Source organism: Hemitrygon akajei, chromosome 7, assembly GCF_048418815.1.
Source record: "Hemitrygon akajei chromosome 7, sHemAka1.3, whole genome shotgun sequence".
Classification (NCBI taxonomy): domain Eukaryota; kingdom Metazoa; phylum Chordata; class Chondrichthyes; order Myliobatiformes; family Dasyatidae; genus Hemitrygon; species Hemitrygon akajei.
Window position 1 is genome coordinate 165,578,348 of NC_133130.1, and position 24,844 is coordinate 165,603,191.

Here is a 24,844-nt window from a genome sequence, read left to right on the forward strand (position 1 = left end):
TAAGACTGTTTAAAATATTTTTTCTGTTATATTACAAATGTGCTACATTTCTCTGATATTCAAGCAAATTACAAGCATCGCACTAATTTATCTGTCAAAGTTCTGTATGTGATCTGCCAAATGCTGCAGCAAAAATGTAGTTTTAAGTCTCCTAAGCCAACATACGACATAGAACACAACAGCGCAGTACAGGCCCTTCAGCCCAAGATGTTGTGCTGACCTTTTAACCTATCAATCTAACCCTTCTCTTTGACATAGCCTTCCATTATTTCTATAATCCACATGCCAATCGAAGAGTCTCTTAAATGTCCCCAATGTATCTGCCTCTACCACCTCCCCTGGCAGGGTGTTCTATGCACCCACCACTCTCTGTGAAACACATCTCCCTCTAACATCCCCCAACCACCACACACAACATGCTGGAGAAACGCAGCAGGCCAGGCAGCGTCTATGGAGAAGAGTACAGTCGACATTTCTTGCTGAGGTCCTTCATCCTGAAGATGGGGGGAAGGCATGAGTGCAAGCTAGTAGATGATCTGTGAGATCTGGTGGGGGTGAGGGGGGCGCACAGTGAAGTAAGAAGCCGGGAAGTGATAGGTGGAAAAGGTAAAGTGCTGAGGAAGGAGGAATCTGATAGGAGGCAAGAGTGGAACATGGGAGAAAGTGAAGAGGAATGGGCAACAGAGTAAAGTGATGGGCAGGTGAGGAAAAGAGGAGAGGGAGGGGAGTCAGAATTGCGAATGGAAAAGAAGAGGGAGTGGGAAAAAAATCACCAGAAGCTGAAGAAATTGATGGTCATGCCATCATGTTGGAAGCTACCCAGAAAGAATATGAGGTGTTGCTCCCCCAACCTGAAAATGGCCTAACAACTCAGCCTACTTGCCTTAGGAAGGTCATGATTCTTCCCTGCAAGCATTTTTCTAAAAGTTGATAAACTGGTGGAAATGTATTCCAAATTTTCTCTATTTAATTGCTCGTTGAACCAATACAAGTTGGAGCATGATTGTCCAATGCTTTCTTCAATAAAGTTAATGGAATTCAAAAACTTAAACCTCTTTTAGTTTCAGAAGGCATTTCTTAAATTGTTCATTCTAGTCTTTTCTTTGGCACTCTGGTTGTCCGAGTTGTTCATTCTAGACTTTTCTTTGGCACTCTGGTTGGGTGCAGTCTTTCATTGATTTATTGTATTCATTGAGTATGCCCGCAAGAAAATGAATCTCAGGGTTGTATATTGTTGTTCCTCTCTGCACCTTAGACCATAAGATATAGGAGCAGAATTAGGCCATTCAGCCCATCAAGTCTACTCTGCCATTCCATTGTGGCTGATCCTGGATCCCATTCAACCCCATATACCTGCCTTCTTGCCTTGACCAATCAGGAAACTATCAATTTCCGCCTTAAATACACCCACGGACTTGGCCTACACCACAGTCTGTGGCAGAGATTTACTAATCTCTGGCTAAAAACATCCCTCCTTACCTCTGTTCTAAAAGGTCACCCCCTCAGTTTTGAGGCTGTGCCCTCTAGTTCTGGATACCCACAGATTAGGAAACATCCTCTCCATTTGCACCCTATCTAGTCCTTTCAACATTTGGTAGGTTTCAATGAGATCCCCCCCATATTCTTCTAAATTCCAGTGAGTACAGGCCTAAAGCTGCCAAACACACCTCACATGTTAACCCCTTCATTCCCAGAATCACCCTCATGAACCTCCTCTGGACTCTCTCCTCTAATGACAAAGATTTTATCTTGTTAAGCAGCTTCATGTGTGGCACCTTATCAAATGCCTTCTGGAAATCCAAGTAAATGACATCCACTGTTTCTCCTTTGTCCACCCTGCTTTTTACTTCCTCAAAGAACTCGAACAGATTTGTCAAGCAAGATTTCAATACTATCTCCTTTACCATAGCATTGGAAAGGGATAGGAACAGACAAGTTAGGAAAGCATTTAATTGGAGTGAGGGGAAATATAAGGCCATCAGGCAGGAACTACAAAGCATAAATTGGGAACATATGTTCTCAGGGAAATGTATGGAAGAATTGTGGCATATGTTCAATAGACAATAGTCAAAAGGTGCAGGAGTAGGCCATTTGGCCCTTTGAGCCAGCACCGCCATACACTGTGATCATGGATGATCATCCACAATCAGTACTCCGTTCCTGCCTTCTCCCCATATCCCTTGACTCCACTATCTTTAAGAGCTCTATCTAACTCTTTCTTGAAAGCATCCAGAGAATTGGCCTCCACTGCCTTCTGAGGCAGAGCATTCTATAGATCCACAACTCTCTGGGTGAAAAAGTTTTTCCTCAACTCCGTTCTAAATGGCCTACCTCTTATTCTTAAACTGTGGCCTCTAGTTCTGGACTCCCCCATCAGCGGGAACATGTTTCCTGCCTCTAGCTTGTCCAATCCCTTAATAATCTTATATGTTTCAATCAGATCCCCTCTCATCCTTCAAATTCCAGTGTATACAAACCCAATTGCTCCAATCTTTCAACATATGACAGTCCAGTGATCCTGGGAATTAAGCTTGTGAACCTACGCTGCACTCCCTCAATAGCAAGAATGTCCTTCCTCAGATTTGGAGACCAGGGGATATCTGCGTGGAGTTCTGCGTCGGTACGTTCCAATGAGACGGAAAGGATGGTAGGGTACAGGAACCATGGTGTACAAAGGCTGTTGTGAATCTAGTCAAGAGAAAAGAAAAGCTTATGAAAGGTTCAAAAAAACAGGTAATGATAGAAATCTAGCAAATTATAAGGCTAGCAGGAAGGAGCTTAAGAAATAAATTAGGAGAGCCTGAAGGGGCCATGAGAAGGCCTTGGTGGACAGGATTAAGGAAAACCCCAAGGCACTCCACAAATATGTGAAGAGCAAGAGGATAAGACATGAGAGAACAGGACCAATCAAGTGTGACAGTGGAAAAGTGTGTATGGAACTGGAGGAGATAGCAGAGGTACTTAATGAATACTTTGCTTCAGTATTCACTACGGAAAAGGATCTTGGTGATTGTTGGGATTATTTACAACAGACTGAAAAGCTTGAGCATGTAGATATTAAGAAAGAGGATGTGCTGGAGCTTTTGGAAAGCACAAGTTGGACAAGTCACCAGGACTGCAGGCTACTGTGGGAGGCGAGGGAGGAGATTGCTGAGACTCTGGTGATGATTTTTGCATCATCAATGAGGACATGAGAGGTTCCGGAGGATTGGAGGGTTGCAGATGTTGTTCCATTATTCAAGAAAGGGAGTAGAGATAGCCCAGGAAATTACAGACCAGTGAGTCTTACTTCAGTGGTTGGTAAGTCGATGGAGAAGATCCTGAGAGGCAGGATTTATGAACATTTGGAGGCATAATATGATTAGGAGTAGTCAGCATGGCTTTGTCGAGGGCAAGTTTTGCCTTACGAGCCTAATTGAATTTTTTGAGGACATGACTAAACACATTGATGAAGGAAGAGCAGTAGATGTAGTGTATATGAATTTCAGCAAGGTATTTGATAAGGTACCCCATGCAAGGCTTATTGCGAAAGTAAGGAGGCATGGGATCCAAGGGGACGTTGCTTTGTGGATCCAGAACTGACCTGCCCACAAGAAGGCAAAGAGTGGTTGTAGACGAGTCATATTCTGCATGGAGGCTGGTGACCAGTGGTGTGCCTCAGGGTTCTCAGACCCCTACTCAATGTGATTTTTATAAATGATCTGGATGAGTAAGTGGAGGGATGGATTAGTAAATATGCTGATGACACAAAGGTTGGGGATGTTGTGGATAGTGTGGAGGGTTGTCAGAGGTTACAGCAGGATATCGATAGGATATAAAACTGGGCTGAGAAGTGGCAGATGGAGTTCAACCCAGATAAGTGTGAGGTGGTTCATTTTGGTAGGTCAAATATGATGGCAGAATATAGTATTAATGGCGAGACTCTTGGCAGTGTGGAGGACCAAAGGGATCTTGGGGTCCGAGTCCATAGGACACTCAAAGCTGCTGCGCAGGTTGACCCTGTGGTTAAGAAAACATACAGTGCTTTGGCCTTCATCAATCATGGGATTGAGTTTAGGAGCTGAGAAGTAATGTTGCAGCTATATAGGACCCTGGTCACACCCAACTTGGAGTACTGTGCTCAGTTCTGGTCGCCTCACTACAGGAAGGACGTGGAAACCATAGAAAGGGTGCAGAGGAGATTACAAGGATGTTGCGTGGATTGGGGAGCATGCCTTATGAGAATAGGTTGAGTGAACTTGGCCTTTTCTCCGTGGAGCAACAGAGGATGAGAGGTGACCTGAGAGGTGTACAAGATAATGAAAGGCATTGATCATGTGGATAGTCAGAGGCTTTTTCCCAGGGCTGAAATGGCTAGCACGAGAGGGCACAGTTTTAAGGTGCTTGGAAGTAGGTACAGAGGAGATGTCAGGGGTAAGTCTTTCACTCAGAGAGTGGTGATGCGTGGAATGGGCTACCAGCAACAATAGTGGAGGCAGATACTATGGTGTCTTTTAAGAGACTCCTGGTCAGGTACATGGAGCTCAGAAAAATAGAGGGCTATGGGTAAGCCTAGGTAGTTCTAAGGTAAGGACATGTTTAGCACAGGTTTGTGGGCCGAAGGGTCTGTATTGTGCTGTAGGTTTTCTATGTTTCTATGTTCTATTTCACTTTACAGAAACCAAGCTGACTTTGACTTTATCATTAGTCTCCAAGTACTCCAAACCCAATTAAGAATGGAGTCCAACACTTTCCCAACCACTGAGGTTAGGATGCTGATGATTTCCTTTCTTTTGCCTTCCTCCCTTAAAGAGTGGAGTGACATTTGCAATCTTCCAATCCTCTGGGACCATGCCAGAATCAAGTGATCTTGAAAGGTCATGACCAATGCATCCGTTATCTCTTCAGCAATCTCTCTCAGGACTCTGGGATGTAGTCCATCTGGTCCAGGTGACTTATCCACCTCAAAACCTTTCAGTTTGCCTTGTGGCACATCAGGCGACAACCTCATCATTTCTTTAGCATTTGTTCTTTTTACGAGGCAGAGTTGCTAGCTCAACACTCGCTCCTGATGCATAGAAAGCATGCAAGGAGCCGGCTGGATTTGAACCCAGGACCACTCATCTCAAAGTCTGGTGTGAATGCCACTACACCACTGGCTGTCAGGGTTGCATATAAGTACTTTGATAATAAATTTACTTTGAACTTTGACATCCGATGTAAATTGATAAGATTTATTTAACTCTTACAGATGCAGTGAGCTACTGGGATGTATGAGTTTTGGAGTGAAGTCACTACTTGAATTGGAGAAGGCAAGTACTGGATGTATTTCTTTTTCATTTCTGAAATTCTGAAACCACATTAAACTAAAGCCTCCAAACAATAAAACTCGATTTCTCACCCTGGTAAATAAGACCGTAAGACCAGTTGCTTGATTGGCTGATGTGCTGCAAGGAGCTGAGGGCTTTTTGGAACTCCTGACTGGGCTGTCGTCATAAAGGCACTCAGCAAAGGGCAATGGAAAGAAGCAAGGTGTGAGTGGCATGGCCATTGTTGGAGTGGACAGTATTAGAGTGGTCAGGCATTGATTCAAGAGGCTTCAGTGAGAACAGGCTTGAGCAAACACAGATGGAGGTTCTACGTAAATTTCTAAGATCTGAGCCATAGAGTCATGGAGAAGTACAGCTTAGAAACAGGCCCTCTGGCCCATCTAGTCCATACTGAAACCATTTAAACTGCCCACTCCCATCAACCTGCACCAGGACTATAGCTTTCCATATCCCTACCATCCATGTACCTATCCAAACTTCTCTGAAGCGTTGAAATTGAGCTTGCCTGGACCACTTGTGCTGACAGCTCATTACACACTTTCACGACCCTCTGAGTGAAGGTTTCTCTTGAACTTCTCACCTTTCACCCTTTACCCCTGACCCTGGTTGTAGTCCCACCCAACCTCAGTGGAAAAAGCCTGCTTGCATTTACCCTGTCTTTACCCCTCATCGTTTTGTATACCTCTGTCAAATCTCCTCTCAATCTTCTATGTTTTAAAGAATACAGTCCTAACCTATTCAATCTTTCCTTTTAACTCAGCTCTTCCAGACCCAACAACATCCTTGCAAATTTTCTCTTTTTCAACCTTGTTTACATCTGCCCTGTTAGTAGGTGACCAAAACTGCACACAATACCCCAGACTGGGCCTCACCAGTGTCTTATACAACTTCAACACAACATCCCATCTCCTGTACTCAATACATTGATTTATGAAAGCCAATGTACCAAAAGCTTTCTTTATGATCCTATCTACCTGTGACGCCACTTTCAATGAATGATGGACCTGTGTTCCCAGATCCCTTTGTTCTACCTCAGTGCCCCACTGTTCACTGTGTTGGTCCTACCGAGTGCAAAACCTCGCACTGGTCTGCATTAAATTTATCTGCCATTTTTCAGCCCATTTCTTCATCCCTCTGCAAGCCATGATAACCTTCCTTGTTGTCCACTACACCCCCCCCCCCCCCAATCTTGGTGTCCATCTGTAAAATTTGCTGATCCAGTTAACCGCATTATCATCCGGATCATTGATATAGATGACAAACAACAGCACTGATCCCTGTGGCACACCACTAGTCACAGGCCCCCAGTCAGAGAGGCAATCCTCTACGACCACTCTTTGGCTTCTCCCACAAGGCCAATGTCAAATCCAATTTACAGCCTCATCCTAAATGAAACTTTTTGACCAGCTTCCCATACGGGACCTTGTCAAATGCCTTACTTATGTCCATGTAGACAATATTCATTGCCTTGTCTTCATCAACTTTCTTGGTAACTCCCTCAAAAAACTATATAAGATTGTTTAGACATGACCTTCCATGCACAAAGTCATGCCGATTATCCTTAATCAGTCCATGTTTATCTGGTCCCTTAGAATACCTTCCAATAACTTTCCCACAACCGAAGTCAGGCTCACCGGCCTATAATTTCCTGGCTTCTGTTTAGAGCCTTTTTTAGACAGTGGAACAACATTGGCTATCCTCCAACCCTCTGGTACCTCACCTGTCGCTAAGGATATTTTAAATATCTCTCTTAGGGCCCTGACAATTTCTGTACTTGCCTCCCGACGGGTCCAAGGTAACAGCTTGTCAGGCCCTGATTTACCTGAGGGTAGCAAACACCTCCTCCTTTGCAATCTGATCTGAATCTGAAGTTAATGCCGCATTGCCTCGCTTCTGTAGACTCTGCGTCCCTCTCCTGAGTGAAAACAGGTGCAAAGATTGCCCTTAGGGTCTCCCCCATCTGCTTTGGTTCCACATTTGGATTACCCATCTGGTGTTTCAGAGGACCAATTCTGTCCCCAGCAATCCTTTTGTTCTTAACATGCCTGTAGTATCCCCGAGGGTTCTTCTTCACCTTGTCTGCTGGAGCAATTTCATGTCTTCTTTTAGTCTTCCTGATTCCTTTCTTAAGCATCCTCTTGCATTTCTTATACTCTATAAGCACCTCATTTGTTCCTACCTGAGATGCACCTCCTTTTTATCTTAAACAGGGCCTCCAATATCTCTTGAAAACCACAGTTCCCTACACTTGTTATCTTCACCTTTTATTCTGACTGGCACAAGTAACTAAGATCTAGGTGGCAGGGGTATAGATGAGCTGTTTCTGGAGGGTAAAACTGAAAAAATTGGAGTGATTGAGTTGAGCAGTAATCGTAACTCAGGTGAAGGTTTCAGCAGCAAAGGATGACAACCGTAGGAGCACACAGGCAGATCAGAACCAGGTTTAATAGCACTGGCATTTAAGGTTGTGGGCAGTAGTACTTTGTAATACATTAAAAACATTATTATTGTAAATTACAGTAAGAAGTGTGTGTATATACATATAATATTTAAAAAGTTAAATAAGTAGTGCAAAAAGAGAAAAAAATAGTGAGGTATTGTTCATAGGTTAATTTTTCATTCAGAAATCTGGTGGCAGAGGTGAAGAAGCTGTTCCTGAAACGTTGAGTATACCTTCATCCTCCTGTAACTCCTTGATGGAAACGATGAGATGAGGGCATGTCCTGGGTGAGGGGGGTCTTTATTGATGGATAAGTTCATGAAAGGAAATAAGTTCTCTTAATGACAGAAAAATATCAGGATCAGAATCAGGTTTATTATCACTGCCTTGTATATCTCATTTGGGGCAGCATGATAGCATAGCATAACGGTTAGCATAATATTATTACAGCACCAGTGACCGGGGTTCAATTCCCACTGCCATCTTTATGGAATTTGTACATTCTCTCTATGACCGTGTGGGATTCCTCCCACATTCCAAAGACGAACCGGTTGATAGGTTAATTGGTCACATGGGTGTAATTGGGCAGCACTGGCTTATTGGGCCTGTTAACGTGCTGTATCGAAAGGGTTTCGGCCCGAAACGTCGTCACTAGCTCCTCCCATAGATGCTGTCTGGCCTGCTGAGTTCTGCCAGCATTTTGTGTTTTTATTCGAAATAGATATTTGTTGTTTTGCAGCAGCAGTACAGTACTGAGACATAACATTAATTAAAATAAATAAATAGGTAGATAAATAAATAAATCAGTTAATTAAAATAAGAAAGTAGAGGTGATGGGTCAAGAGTGAAAGGTGAACATTTTAAGGGGCACATGAGGGGCAACTTCTTCACTCAGAGGGCAGTGAAAGTGTGGAACCAGCTGCCAGGGAAAGAGGTGAATGTGGGTTCAATTGCAACATCTTAGTGAAGTTAGGGTAAGTATGTTGCTGAGAGGGCTATGGAGGTCTATGGTCCTGGTGCAGGTCGATGGGACTAGGCAAATTAATAGTTCAGCATGGACTAGATTGTCTGAAAGGCCTGTTTCTGTGCAAAAATAGGAATCAAAATAAAAATATGCACACGTTTTAGGGTCAGAGCTGTGGATTGTCTGGTTCTGCTCCGGAAAGACGCTGGGGTCGGTGGCTCTGGCCTGAAGGAGGATTACTCTTGCCAATTTGGACAAAATCCCTGCACATTTGTTTGCACTAAACTGATGTTCAGTCTCAGCAGGGAACACTGAGTCCCTGTAACAGGCACTAGATGGAGTGACAGGCTTGTTCTCACCATCGCTCGCTGCTGTGCTGTACAGTGGAGCAGTCACTAACCTTCCCAATTAGTGTGACTGGCCCAGCTCATTACTGCTTCCAATTCTGTCTTCTTCAGCCTGTCAACACTGTGTGGATACCAGCAGGGACTGTTAGCAAATGTCAGTGGGGTGAGACCTAACAAATATTGGGGTGATATTAGACTGCTAATAGAGAAAATAAAACTTGTCTTGTTACCTTCTTCAGACCTTTACCTCTTACACCTCTCACTTCCCACTTCATCTCCTCCCCCTCACCTGGTCTCACCTATCACCTACCAGCTTCTTCCCCTTCCACTCCCCCACCTTCTGATTCTGGTTCCTCCTCCTTCCCTTCCAGCCCTGAAGAAGAGCCTCGGCCTGAGACGTCAATTGTTTATTCGTTTCCATAGATGCTGCCTGACCTGGTGCATTCCTGAAGCATTTTGTGTGTGTTGCTCTTTGAATCCTCTTTCTTCCTCAGCACCCATGGAAAAGCTTTGGGCTGATGTGAGGGAATGTCAATTTGAAAGAGAAACCGAGAACAGATGGTTCAGGTTGTAACTGTAGAGCTAAAAGGAATTTTATGCTGACCAGGAGTGGTTTAGCGCAACAACAGGCAAGCAATTAGAACACAGCACATAAAGGCCCTTCATCCCATAATATTGTGCTAACCCTAACTTACTCTAAGATCAATCTAACCCTTCCCCTATATAGATCTCCATGTTTTTATCCTCCATCTCAGAATCTCTGGAATTCCTGTAACAGTTCAAAGTTCAGAGTAAATTCGTTATCAAAGTACATATATGGCACCATATGCAATCCCGAGGTTCATTTTCTTGTGGGCATACTCAGTACATTCAAGAACCATAATAGAATCAATAAAAGACCACATCCAACAGTGTGGACGGACAACCAACATGCAAAATACAAAAAATATCATCATAATTGCAATTAATATATAGGCAATAAATATCAAGAACGCACTAAGATGGTAGCGCGATATTAACACGCAGCAGCCTCTCCGGACTCTGGATTGGGGATTGCCAAACGTTACGTGGATTTTCTGGTGTAGTCTGTTCTGTCGTGTGCTTTTGTGATATCATTATGGAGGAACGTTGTCTCATTTTTTAACTGCATTGCATTTGTGGTTTCTAAATGACAATAAACTGAATCCTGATCCTGATCCTGAAGAACATGAGGTGAAGAGTCCTTGAAAGTTAGTCCATACATTGTGAGAACAGTTCAGTGATGGGGCAAGTGAAGTTGAGGGAAGTTATCCCCTTTGGTTTCCTGCACCCACCACTGTTCGTGTCAAAAAACTTGCCTCTGATGTCCTCTATACTTCCCTCTACTCTCCTTAAAATTATGACCCCTTGTATCAGCCATTTCTGCCCTGGGAAGAATCTCTGGCTGGCCACTCAGTCTGTGCCTCTCATGTCCCCTCTCATCTTCCTCTGCTCCAAAGAGGAAAGCCCAACTCCTTCATCTGACTTCATAAGTTGATGTTGTTGAAGGCTGTTGAGTCGCCGACTCATGGAGACCCTGTGGATAGTGTAGTTGCCCACTGGGGTTTCGTGGCAAAATATGGAAGTAGATGGCCAGGCGTATTTTGCTGCACAGGTACTGCTGCTGTCCAGGTTGGGAGCTGCCCAGATTCGAACTCAGGGCCATCGGCCTCGAAGTCCTGTGCTGATGCCACTACACCACAGGTCGGCCCATCGTCATAAGACGTGCTCTATAATCCAGGTGGCATCCTGGTAAACCTCCTCTGCTCCATATAACCCTCCTCTGCTCTTGGTAAATCTCCTCTGCTCCATATAAACCTCCTCTGCTCTTGGTAAATCTCCTCTGCTCCATATAAACCTCCTCTGCTCTTGGTAAATCTCCTCTGCTCCATATAAACCTCCTCTGCTCTTGGTAAATCTCCTCTGCTCCATATAACCCTCCTCTGCTCTTGGTAAATCTCCTCTGCTCCATATAACCCTCCTCTGCTCTTGGTAAATCTCCTCTGCTCCATATAACCCTCCTCTGCTCTTGGTAAATCTCCTCTGCTCTTAGTCACCAGGCTAGAAGTTTGTGGTTGATTCTGCTGATTGAATGTTTTGTAATAGGACCCTGTGATATGGAAGAATATAAACTTTATTATGCACTTGCAAAGGCAGCCACTTAACAGAATGTTTTGTGTAATCATGTGCCTTGTTTGCAGTTTAAACAATGAGATCATAAGGCCATAAGACATAGAAGCAGAAACAGGATATTCAGCCCGCTGAGTCTGCTCTGCAATTCCATCATGGCTGATCCTGGATCCCACTCAAACTCTTCTTGTTAAGCAGCCTCATGTGTGGCACCTTATCAAATTGCCTTCTGGAAATCCAAGTAAATGACATCCACTGCCTCTCCTTTGTCCACCCTGCTTGTTACTTCCTCAAAGAACTTTAACAGATTTGTCAGACAAGATTTCCCTTCACAGAAACCATGCTGAGTTTGACTTACTTTATTATTAGTCTCCAAGGACCCCGTAACTTCATCCTTAATAATAGACTCCAACACTTTATTATGGCCTATTGTTTCTTTTATTTTGCCTTCTTCCTTTCTTAAAGAGTGGAGTGACATTTGCAATCTTTCTATCCTCTGGGACAATGCCAGAATAAAGTGATTCTTAACCATATAACCATATAACAAACACAGCATGGAAACAGGCCATCTCGGCCCTTCTAGTCCGTGCCGAATGCTTACTCTCACCTAGTCCCTCCAGCCTGCACTCAGACCATAACCCTCCATTCCTCTCCTGTCCATATACCTATCCAATTTTACTTTAAATGACAATACAGAACCTGCCTCTACCACTTCTACTGGAAGCTTGAAAGATCAAGACCAATGCATCCGTTATCTCTTCAGCAACCTCTCTCAGGATTCTGGGATGTCATCCATCTGGCCCAAATGACTCATCCACCTTAAGACCTTTGAGTTTGCTTAGCACCTTTTCCTTGGTAATAGCAATGGCACTCAGTCCTGCTCCCTGACACTCACGGACCTCTGACATATTGCTAGTATCTTCCACAGTGAAGACTGATGCAAAGTACACATTAGGTTTATCTGCCATCTCTTAGTCCCTCATTACTATTTCACCAGCATCATTTTTCCAGTGGTCCAATATCACCTCTCACCTCCTTTTTACTCTTTACATACTGAAATACTCTGAGTATCCTGCTTTATGTTATTGGCTAGTTTGTCCTCATATTTCACCTTTTCCCTTATAGCTTTTTTAGTTGCCTTTTGTTGGATTTTAGAAACTTCCCAAATATCCAACTTCCCATTCACTTTAGTTACCTTGTACGCCCTTTCCTTGGCTTTTATGCCATTCTTAACTTCCCTTGTCAGCCACAGTTGCCTACCCCTGCCATTTGAGAATTTCTTCTGTGGGACATCCTGCACCTTGTGAACGATTACCAGAAACTTCAGCCACCATCCTCACCAGTATCCCCCTCCAATCCACCTGGGCAAGCTCCTCTCTCATGCCTCTGTAATTCCCTTTATTCCGTTGTGATACTGATACATGTGCCTTATGCTTCTCCCTCTCAAATTGCAGAATGAATTCAATCATATTATGATCACTACCACCTAAGGATTCCTTTACGTTAAGCTCCCTAATAAGATCAGGGTTATTACACAACAGCCAATCTCAGACAGTCTTTCCCCGAGAAGGCTCAAGCACAAGTTGCTCTAAAAAGCCATCTCGTCGGCATTCAACAAAATTCTCGCTCTTGTGATCCTGCAGCAACCTGATTTTTCCAATCCCTTTGCATATTGAAGTCCCCCATTACAATTATGTCATTACCCTTATTACAGGCCTTTTCCAGCTCCCTTTGCAATCTCAACCCCACATCTTGGCTCCTGTTTGGAGGCCTGTATATGATTCCCTTAACACTGTGTTTTTACCTTTGCAGTTTCTTAACTCCACTCCCAAAAATTCACCATTCCTTGACCCTATGACACCTCTTTCCAAAGATTTAATTCCATCTCTTACCAACAGAGCCAGACCACTGCCTATGCCTTCCTGCCTGTCCTTTCAATACAAAGTATATCCTTTGATGTTGAGCTCCCATCTATGGCCTTCTTTCAGCCACAATTCAGTGATGCCCACAATGTCATATTGACCAATCTCTAATTGCTCCATGAGTTCGTCCACCTTATTCTGAATGCCACACACATTTAAATACAGCACCTTCAGTCCTGCATTCTTCACCCTTTTGAATTTTGCCTCTGTGGTACAATTTAACTCTTTGCTCTGTCTGCATTTGTACCCAATCATTGGCTTGTCCTTCCTTACATTCATGTTACACCCATCATCGACTTGTAAACCGGCTGGCTCATCCTCAGCTCTATCGTATTGGTTCCCATCCCCCTGCCTTATTAGTTTCAAACACTCCCAACAGTCGTAGTAAATCTGCCCGCAAGAATATTGATCCCCCTTGGATTTAAGTGCAACCCATCCCTTTTGTACAGGTCACACCTGCCTCAGAAAAGAGGCCCAATGATCCAGAAATCTGAATCCCTGTCCCCTGCCCCAATTCTTCAGCCACACATTGATCTGCCACCTCATTCTATTCCTGTCCTCACTGTCGCATGGCACAGGCGGCAATCTCGAGATTACTACCCTTGAGATCCTGCTTCTCAGTTTCCTTCCTAACTCCCTGTATTCTTTTTGCAAGACCTCCTCTGCTTTTCTACCTAATTCGTTGGTACCAATCTGTACCATGACTTCTGGCTGCTCACCCTCCCTTTTCAGGATATTGTGGACACATTCAGAAATATCGTGGATTTTGGCACCTGGGAGCAAATTACCATCTGTGTTTCCTTTTCATGTCCACAGTATCACCTATCTGTCCCCCTATCACTGCTGTCATCCTCTTCAGTTCCCTACCCTTCTGAGCCACAGGGCTACACTCAGTCCTAGAGGGATGGCCACTGTGGCTTCCCCCAGGTAGGTCACCCCCTCTCCCCCAAAAGTACTCAAATTGTACTGGGCAGACCCATTGAGTCTGCTTCACTATTCCATCATGGCTGATTAATTATTCCTCTCATTCTCTTGCCTTCTCCCCATAACTTTTGATGTCCTGACTAATCAAGAACCTATCAACCTCCGCTATAAATGTACTCAATGACTTGGCCTCCGCAGCCATGTGTGACATTGAATTCCACAGATTCACCACCCGCTGCCTAAGAAAATGCTTCCTTATGTTGTTCTAAATAGATGCCCCTTTATTCTGAAACTGTGGCCGCTGGTCTAGACTCCCCCACTAATGGAAACATCCTCTGCACATCCACTCTGTCGAGACCTTGCAATATTCGATAGGTTTCAAAAAGATCCCGTTCATTCTTCTGAACTCTAGTGAGTACAGGCCCAGAGCCATCAAACACTCCTCATGTGTTAACCCTTTGATTCCCAAAAAAGAAACCTGACCAAAGAAAGTAATGTTAATGTCCTTCATGAGTGCTCTGTCCTGAGCTACAGTCCTCTCTGCATGAGGCCTCATGCTCCCCCCATGAGTGTGAATGTGTTTTGGCTGGGCGCTCTGGTTTCCTCCCATGGACTAGCAACGAGTGGGTTGGTTGGTGAATTGACCACTCTAAATCGGTTTGAGTGCATAGGTGTGAGCTAGAACCTGGGGAGGAACCGATGAGAACATGGAGGGAATAAAATGGCTTTGTGTAGGAGTAGTGTGGTTGATGCTCAGCGGAGGAAGCGTGGGTTGAAAGGCCTCTTTCATACCCTATTGCTTTATGAAGCTTTGACTCTGACACTTGCCTGAAGGACAAGGTGAAAAAATATTTCTCGTGTGAACTTGATCTTCCCTTCCTGCTCTCGGCTTCTTAGGGTTCAGCTGGGCCTCTAACAGCTGACTTGTATCTCCTCCTCTGAAGGTTATCAAGTTTAATTGTCATTCAATCTCACACAGATACAACGCAGTCTTCCTCTGGGACCAAGTTGCAAAGCACAGAATCAACGGTCACACAGCACAGATAATTATGAAAGCAGGAAAACATACGGTCACAAAAAGTACGAATCATATAGCCCAAGTCCCTGAGCGTCATGGCAAACTACCACAGCTTGTGCTTGGGATGTTGTCCTGAAGCCACGCTTCTGCAAGAACAAGTTCCATCGTGGGTCAGCCACAGATGTACGAAATCCAACTTGACTTCCACAGAGTGAACACTAGAGGGCAGCACCGACAGGAGGGGCCAGGCACCAACCCAGTACTGACTCCAGTCCTGGCATCTCCTTCCCCGGGCGGCTGCAACCGGCTATCCCAGGGCACGAGGGCCTGGTCCACACCACAGCAGAGCTCCTCCACCGTCAGTCTCACCAATCAACCAGTGAACCAGACTTGCAGAATCAGAATTGGGTTTAGTATCACCAGTGTATGTTGTGAAATTTGCTAACTTTACAGCAGCAGTACAATGAAACACATGATAAATAAATACAGAACCCTACTGAGCTATGTTAAGTTTATATATGGCTATTAAGCAGTTAAGTTAAAATAAGCAGTGCAAAACAAAACAGAAATAAAAACGTAGTGAGGTAGTGTTAACGGGTTCAATGTCCATTCAGAAATTGGATGGCAGAGGGGAAGAAGCTGTTCCTGAATCGCAGAGTGTGATTCCTACCTGATGGTAACAGTGAGAAGAGGGCATGTCCTGGGTGGTTTGTGTCCTGAATAATGGACGCCACTCCTTGAAGACGTCTTGGAAACTACAGAGCCTAGTACCCACAATGGAGCTGACTGATTTTACAAGTGTCTGCAACTTCCTTCGATCCTGTGCAGTAGTCCCCCCCCCCCCCTCCCCTCCCCACCCCCATACCAGACAGTGGTACAGCCAATTATAATGCTCTCCACTATACATTTGTAGAAGTTTTTGAGTGTTTTAATTGATAAACAAATCTCGGAAAACCTACCAATAAAATATAGCTGCTGCCTGGCCTTCTTTACAGCTGAATCAGTATGTTGTGTCCAGGTTATGTCCTCAGCGGTGTTGACATCCAGGAACTTGAAATTGCTCATTCTCTCCACTTCTGATCCCTCTATAAAGATTGGTCTGAGTTCTGTTGACTTCCACTTTCTGAATGTTCAACATTACAATGTCCAACACTGTCTTGGGGTCACAAGAAAGATGTCTAAGGCAACTATTTGCACCGTGCATCGTCTCCAATGAATTCCTCTTTGGGTGGCAACAAGGCATGTCACAAGTAACTCGTTGATTGGGTAGACCTGCAGTACTTGATGTTAACATCCAGCAGTGGCTTGTGATCATGAAAGACATAAAAGGTGAATAACTACTCCTTTGCTTGGACCCAGCGAGGCCATTGCAACTGAATGCACTGCTATCTTACAAAGCCATTTTACATAGGCTCCTGGGTCCAATATAAACTATTCAATTGAAACAATTCACCCAGACAAATGCATCTAATCCCTCTAACTTCCAGTAATTTCTCCCTTCTCCCTCCTCCCCTTCTCTCTTTTTCCATTCCCCATTCTGGCACCCCTCTCACCCCTTCTCACCTGCCCATCACCTCTCTCTGGTTCCCTTCCACCTTCCCTTTCTGCCATGGTCCACACTCCTCTCCTATCAGATTCCTCCTTCTTCAGCCCTTCACCTTTTCCACCTATCACCTCCGAGCTTCTTACTTCATCACCCCCGCCACAGCCACTCACCTTCCCCCTCAGCTGACCTCACATTAGCTGACAGCTTGGAAGTACTCTTTCTCCTCTCCCCATCTTCTTTTCCTGGCTTCTGCACCCTTCCCTTTCAGTCCTGACATAGTGTCTGGGCCTGAAACATCAACTATTTATTCCCCTTTGTAGATGCTGCCTGACCTGCTGAGCTCCTCCAGAATTTTGCTCGTTTACTCTTGTTATTTTGCTATCTTAGAAATTCCAATCAAGCTACTAAAATTTTACCCAGGATGGAAATGGCTAATACAAGTGGATATAATTTTAAGGTGATTGGAGAAAAGTTTAGGGAGGATTTCAAAGGTAAGTTTTTTTACTCAGAAAGTGGTTAGTGTGTGGAACACCCAGCCAGGGGTGGTGGTAGAGGCAGATACATTAGGGACAATTAGGAGACTCTTAGATAGGCACATGGATGATAGAAAAATGGAGGGATATGTAGGAGGGAAGGGTTAGGTTGATCTTAGAGTAGGCACAACATCATGGGCTGAAAGGCCTGTATTGTTCCTTTTAATGTTCTGTGTTAAACAGTCTGATCTCGTGACCAATACACAAAGTGCTGGAGGAACTCAGCAGCTCAGGCACCATCTAGGGAGGGGAATAAACAGCTGATGTTTCAGGCAGAGACCCTGCATAGATGCAACCTGATTTGCTGAGTTCCTCCAGCATTTTGTCTGTGTTGCTCTGGATTTCCAGCAACTGCAGAATCTCTTGTGTTTATAAGTTCAGTCTGATCTCCTGTAAGATGCAGACTGAAACCTCCAGACGTATCTTAAAGTTCAGATTTCATAGTAAGTTTATTATCAACGTTCATATACAATGTGTCAGCATATACCAACCTGAGATTCATTTTCTTGCAGGCATTCACAGTAGGTTCAAAGAACTCGAGTGGAATCAATGAAAAACCACACACAAACAACCAGTGTGTAAAAGAAGACAGACTGCCAATACAAAATAAATAAATAAACAAATAAATAAGTTGTAGGGACCTTGAAAGTGAGTCTGCAGATTGTGGGAACAGTTCATAGTTGGGGTGGTAAAGCCAGGTGAAGTTACCCCCTCTGGTTTAGAAGCCTGATAGTTGAGAGGTAATAACTGTTCCTGAACCTGGTGGTATGGGGCTTGAGACTGCTGTACTTCCTTCCTGATGGCAGCCACGAGAAGAGAATGTGATCTGGGTGGTGGGGGTCCTTTCTTATGGCAGCGCTCCATGTGGATATACCCAAAGGTGGGGATGCTTTTGCCTGTGATGGACTGGGCTGTACCCAGTGCTTCCTCTAGCTCTATCACTGTCCACAGTAGCCATGTCAGGTTAAAAAAAATCCTTAAATGAGGAATTAATTTTGAAGAGCTCCTCACCAAAAACAAAAGAAGTCTTTGTGACTGTGCTGAGAAAATGCCTTCTTCAGGAAAATTCCCATTTCTTTGCACAGTTATCCAGAACAAAATTGGCACGTTGAGTGTGGTGTTGGAGAGGAAAGCGTGGGAGTCTGGGAGGGAATACAAATTTCAGGATAACCTTGATAGTTATCAGTGAATGTAAATACTACTGAATGAAACAATTACTGAGCTCCGATCAAACAAAGTCAACGATGATCTCGAGTCAATGACAACATGCAGTGCCAGTGCTGAGAATAATTGATCTGTATAATTAAATTTAATTTCTCAGTGACTGGCATGGGCCACTGGGCATACTCCTATGATATGTCACCTTGTAGAATTTATCACATTTGGAATGCATGGTTTCCCTTTACTGACTGTCACACTATAGTCAGGAAATACGGGCATTGTTTACAGAGATTTTGCAAATCCAGAGCCATAATGCAAAATGCTGGAAGATCTCAGTAGCTCAGGCAGCATCTATGGAAATGAATAAGCAGTTGATGTTTTGGGCTGAGACCCTTCTTCAGGACTGAGGAATTATTCATTTCCCTGATGTGTAAAAAAAAATATTCTATTATGATATAATCTGTCGTGATGAAGGGTCTTGTCCCAAAAACTTTGACTGTTTATTCCCCTCAATAGATGCTGCCTGACCTGCTGAGTTCTTCCAGCATTTTGTGCGATTTACTCAGGGTTGCCAGCATCTGCAGAATGTCTTGTGATTATGATTCAATTAAACTCCCTTCAGCTGATTTTGCCAGTCAAGCAGCAGCATTTCATAAAGAAACTGGCAAGGATAGACTTCAGTTTTAACTGTTGTCACTTCGTACATTTCTTCTAGAACAAAATCTGAATTATTCACTCATGTATGCTGATCAATTAATTGGTTTATTAATGCCACAGCTAATGAAAGAGTGAAATAGTTTTGCCACCATCCATACAGATCATTTCATGTCACAGTGCATTGAGGTAAAACAGGGAAAAGCAATTACAGAATGTAAAATAAAGTGTTACATTTTGGGCTTGTTTCAGGAGATCAATGGTTGGTACTATCTGCTTGGAGAAGATCTAGGAAGGACAAAGCACTTGAAAGTAGCTGCACGTCGTCTTAAGCACATCCAAGGTATGGATACTGGTTCACACTGATTCTGATGCCTTTTCTGTTGACTCAACCTGCAAGTTAATCTTGAGGGAATCCTGCATTATGACTCCCGAGCCCCTTTACACCTCCAACTTCTGAATTCTCCCCTATTTAGAAATGAGTCAACATCCCAATTATCTTTCCTTTCTGAGGGGGGCTGAAGAGAGCCGGACATTGCACATCCATACTCACATCGTTCTACAGATGTGTGGTAGAGAGCGTCCTGACAAGTTGCATCACTGCATGGTAGGGAAACTGCACTGCAACGGACAGGAAGGTTCTGCAACAGGTAGTCAAAACTGTCCAACGCATCACTGGCACCAGCCTGCGCACAATCAAGAACATATATACCAAAAGGTGCAAGAAAAGAGCCAGTAACATCGTAAAGGATCCCATCCACCCTGCTCATGAACTGTTTGCCCCACTCCCATCAAGGAGGAGGTTATGTAGCATCCACACCAGGACCACCAGACTCAAAAACAGTTACTTTCCCCAAACAGTAAGGCTGATCAACACCTCCACCCACGAACCCACTCCTCCACACCCCCAATCACCACTGCCTTATCATTTCCTGTCAGTCACCTTATGCACAGACACTCCTGCGCCTAGTGTCACTTTATGGACATACAGATAATCTATGCACATAAGCTATCTTATGTATTTATATTTATTGTGTTTTTATTATTATTAGAAACATAGAAAATGTACAGCATAATACAGGCCCTTCGGCCCACAAAGCTGTGCCAAACATGTCCCTACCTTAGAACTACCTAGGCTTTACCTATAGTCCTGTATTTTTCTAAGCTCCATTTAGCCATCCAGGAGTCTCTTAAAAGACCCTATCGTTTCTGCCTCCACCACCACCGCTGGCAGCCCATTCCACACACTCACCACTCTCTCCGTAAAAAAACTTACCCCTGACATCTCTGTACCTACTTCCAAGCACCTTAAAACTATGCCCTTTTGTGCTAGCCATTTCAGCCCTGGGGAAAAGCCTCTGACTATCCACACGATGAATGCCCATTCATTATCTTGTACACCTCTGACAGGTCACCTCTCATCCTCCGTCACTCCAAGGAGAAAAGGCCGAGTTCACTCAACTGATTCTCATAAGGCATGCTCCCCAATCCAGGCAACATCCTTGTAAATCTCTTCTGCACCTTTTCTATGGTTTCCACGTCCTTTCTGTAGTGAGGCGACCAGAATTGAGCACAGTACTCCAAGTGGGGTCTGACCAGGGTCCTATATAGCTGCAACATTACCTCTCAGCTCTTAACCTCAAACCCACAATTGATGAAGGCCAATGCATCATACGCCTTCTTAACCACAGAGTCAATCTGCGTGGCATCTTTGCACACAAAGTCAGGTTACTGACAGAGCTTGCTCTTCTCAAGAATAATCTGTTTACGTGTACCATGCCTTGATCAAAACAACTTTCAGAGAACCTTGGAAGAACTGTAGAGATGCATGAAGCTGGAAAAGGCTACCAAAGCATTTCTAAAGACCTGAGTGTTCATCAGTCCACAGTAAGATGGAGTAAATTCAGTACTGTTACTGCTCTCCCTGTGAGCATCCTGCAAAGAACCCAAGTGTAACAGCAACAGACCGCAGAGATCTCTACACCTTGCTAAAGTGCCTGTTCATGTGCCCACTTGTAAGAAAAACGCTGACAAGAATGGTGTTCATGGAAGGACACCACGGAGGAAACCACTACTCTAAAAAGAAACATTGCTGCATGTCTCAAGTTTGCAAAAGACCAGCTGGATGTTTCATACTGCTTTTGGGACAACGTTCTGTGGACAGATGAGAGGAAAGTTGAACTTTTTGGCAGAATTACACACCACTATGTTTGGAGGAAAAAAGGGTACTGCACACCAACACCAAAACCTCATCGCAACTGTGAAGCATGGTGGAAGGAGCGTGATGGTTCGGGGCTGCTTTGCTGCGTCAGGTCCTGGAGAACTTGCAGTTGAAGAGGGAACAATTAATTCAAAATTGTATCAAGATATTTTACAGGAGGTTGTCAGGGTAGCAGTTGATCACCTGAAACTTAATAGAAGTTGGATGATGCAACAAGATAATGATCCAAAGCACAAGAGTAAATCAATAACAGAATGGTTTAAAAAGAAGAAAATTTGTGTTTTGGAATGGCCAAGTCAGAGTCCAGAACTTAACCTAATTGAGATGATGTGGCATGACCTGAAGAGGGCTGTACATGCAAGGTATCCCAGAAATATTGATGAACTAAAACAGTTTTGTATGGAAGAATCGTTTAAAATTCCTCCTTGCTGTTGTACAAGTCTGATCAGCAGCTACAGGAAACATTCGGTTGATGTTATTGCTGCTAAAGAAGGTTCTATCAGTTGTTAAGGGTTCACATACTTTTTCTAGCCAGAACTTTGAATGATTAAACAATGTTTTTAATAAAGACGTGAAAAATACAATTGTTTGTGTGTTGTTAGCTTAGGCAGATTGTGTTAGTCTATTATTGTGACTTAGATGAAGATCAGTCTACATTTTATGAGTAATTAATGCATCAGCCATGATCACAGTGAATGGCAGTGCTGGCTAGAAGGGCCAAATGGCCTACTCCTGCACCTACTGTCTATTGTCTAAAACCAGATAACTGCAAAGGGTTCACAAACTTTTTCTTGCAACGCTATGTTCATGACTTACTGCTGCTGTAGACCATCCACTTTAAGGCTCAACATGTTGTGCATTCAGAGATGCTCTTCTGCACACCACATATTTGGGTTACTGTCACCTTCTTGTTGGCTTGAACCAGTCTGTCCATTCCCCCCGACTCTTATTAACACAAGGTGTTTTGCTTACAGAAGTGGTGCTCACTGGATGATTTTTGCTTTTCATACTATTCTCAGTAAGCTCTAGAATTGTTGTGCATGAAAAACCCCAGGAGATCAGCAGTTTACGAGACACTCAAACCATTCCATCTGGCACTAAAAGTCATTCCACAGTCAAAGACACTTAGATCACATTTCTTCCCCATCCTGATGTTTGATCTGAGCAACAATCGAACCTCTTGACCATGTCTGCATGCTTTAATGCATTGAGTTGCTGCCCCATGATTGGCTGATTAGATATTAGTGTTAATGAGTAGGTGTGCAGGTGTACCTGATAAAGTGGCTACCGGGTGTATTTGTGTATTCTATTGCGTTCAAATGACTCCTCCGTACTTCACAATTGGACATTTCTGAGATAAGTATATTTTCAATGGAAATAATAGATTGTTTTTGTTTTGATCCTGGACTTAATGTTCAATGTAATGACTGTTTGTAAGTTATGATAGATTTGAATGCAGATGATAAACATGATGTCAGTGGAATGATCTTCACATAGATACGTGAACAAAATGGACTGAGAAGATTTATTTTGGAACTGTAGGACAATCGTTTAAGAATGACAAGGTTATTTGTCTGTTTCAGGTCCTGCGTTGAGAAATCACATTGGAGAAAATGAGAACAGAGGCATTGAAGATATGCTGCAATTGAAGGTATGCTTGTACCTCTGCCAGAAGTGTCGGGGAAAGTTATGTCACTTGTGTTTTGTCACATTTATTAAACAAATCAGTACTTCTTACAATTTTGAAGGTTTTTATGCAGATTTATATTCTTATTTTGATTAAGTGCCTTGGTAAATATTTCATGGATTAAAAATGTTGACATATAAATCCATGGCGGTTAATATTTGTCCAGTAAGTTTTTAACTTCTAGTTAAGTCAGGGGCAACATTTTTTCACGGTGGGTGGCGGACATTTGGACCCAGCTGAAAGAGGAAGTAGTTGAGGCAGATACATTAGATACTTTACATGGATTACAAGTGGATATGGGTAAGTGTCATAGAGAGCTACAGTACTGCAACAAGCCTTTTGGCCCATCTAGTCCGTGCTGGCATTGTCCCACTGACCTACACCTGGACCATAACCCTTAATACCCCTCCTATCCAAAATTTCGCTTAAATCTTGAAATTGAACCCACTTCCTCTGGCAGCTCGTTCCACACTCTCACTATCCTCTGAGTGAAGAAGTTTTCCTGCTGGAAAATAGGATTTTAGCTTGAATGTAGATGGTGGCCATCATGGACTTGTAGAATCAGGTTTATTATCACTGATGTATGCCATGAAAGGTGATGTTTTGTGGCAGCAGTGCAGTGCAATACATAAATATACTATAAATTATATTAAGATGAAGTAAGTCATCATCATTATTATCGGGTGGCAGGTGGAGATACATCACTACCAAAGGAGGTGTAAGGCGCTCTTTCCCTCCGCTAGCCCGCAGATCACCCTTACTTAGCTCCCCAAACAAGGTCATGTGAAGCCATGGGAGCAGGTGGTGGACGGTCGTATGAGCAGCCGGTGCAGATCACAAGTCCTGGTTCTGTGACCACTGACACCAGGCAGACAATCTCTGAGGAGTACTGATAATGGCTGGGTCACCCATCCTCTAAAGACACTGGCCAGAAGAAGGCAGAGGGTTCTCTTTCCATTCAAAAATCTGACAACAGAGGGGAAGAAGTCGTTCCTGAAACATTGAGTGAAGTTATCCACTCTGGTTCAGGAGCCTGACGACTATAGGGTATTAAATGTTCCTGAACCTGGTGGTATGAGACCCACAGCTTCTGCACCTCCTTCCCGATGGTAGCAGTGGGAAGTGAGCATGGCCTAGATGGTGGGGGTTTTTGATGTGGATGCTGCTTTCTTGTGGCAACGCCTCCTTGTAAATGTGCTCAAAGGTGGGTAGGGCTTTGCCAGTGATGGACTGCGTTGTATTCACCACTTCCTGTACATTTTTCTGTTCTTGGGCATTGGTTTTCCATCCCGGGCCGTGATGCAATCAGTCAGCCATTTTCCAGATTTCTAACCAACCTCACTGTCTGATTCAAGTCTTATACTGAGGGAACAGTGCTTGGATGGACCAGTAATGGTGTATTCTGTACTGTCACATCTAATATTTCTGGAATACTTTTGTAAAGATTTATCTTAGAAGAAAAATTTTAAAATGTTTCCCATTTTTAAATTTGAAGTGCTTGTGCTTCACATTGGAGTTGGGGAAATTCTATACTAATCTAATATAGTCCATTTTATGAAGGGTCCCTTGTGTTTCTTTTTCATTAATGATTGTCATGCAGAAAGAAATGTTTTGCTTATGATTTATGTGTTAGACAAAGATGGGAAATAATAAATTAAACAGTCTAGTTGAAATAGGAAGCTCGATTTAACAGTGTTTATACTGGGCCCTACTTAAACATCAAATTCTCTTTTGCACCACTCTGTGTTTTGAATTTTTATAATATTCTCAGAGGGAATTTTATGGTATTAATCATTCCAATTATTGTTTCAACTAATATCGTCAGCATCCCTTCCCACCAAGCACTTTGTGCTTTTAGCTTTTCCTTGTCCGAGCCTTAATCGTGTTAATCACTCACAAACAAGACTGAGCCACAGGCAACCAGGAAATGCAACTGAAAATCTTTATTTTAGAGTCTGAAATCTTTTAAA

The 24,844-nt window shown here is 43.5% G+C and overlaps 1 protein-coding gene across 5 annotated transcripts in view; it reads left to right on the forward strand.

Annotated features, from left to right (window-relative positions):
• The window catches only part of rgs3a (regulator of G protein signaling 3a), a 265,827-nt gene that overhangs the window by 44,258 nt on the left and 196,725 nt on the right, over positions 1-24,844 (forward strand). For all 5 annotated transcript variants that reach the window (XM_073052456.1, XM_073052457.1, XM_073052458.1 and 2 more), the window contains 3 exons: positions 5,231-5,291; positions 19,219-19,309; positions 22,771-22,838. In XM_073052456.1, coding sequence (XP_072908557.1) covers positions 5,231-5,291; positions 19,219-19,309; positions 22,771-22,838 — 220 coding nt within the window. The remainder of the gene's footprint in view (positions 1-5,230; positions 5,292-19,218; positions 19,310-22,770; positions 22,839-24,844) is intronic.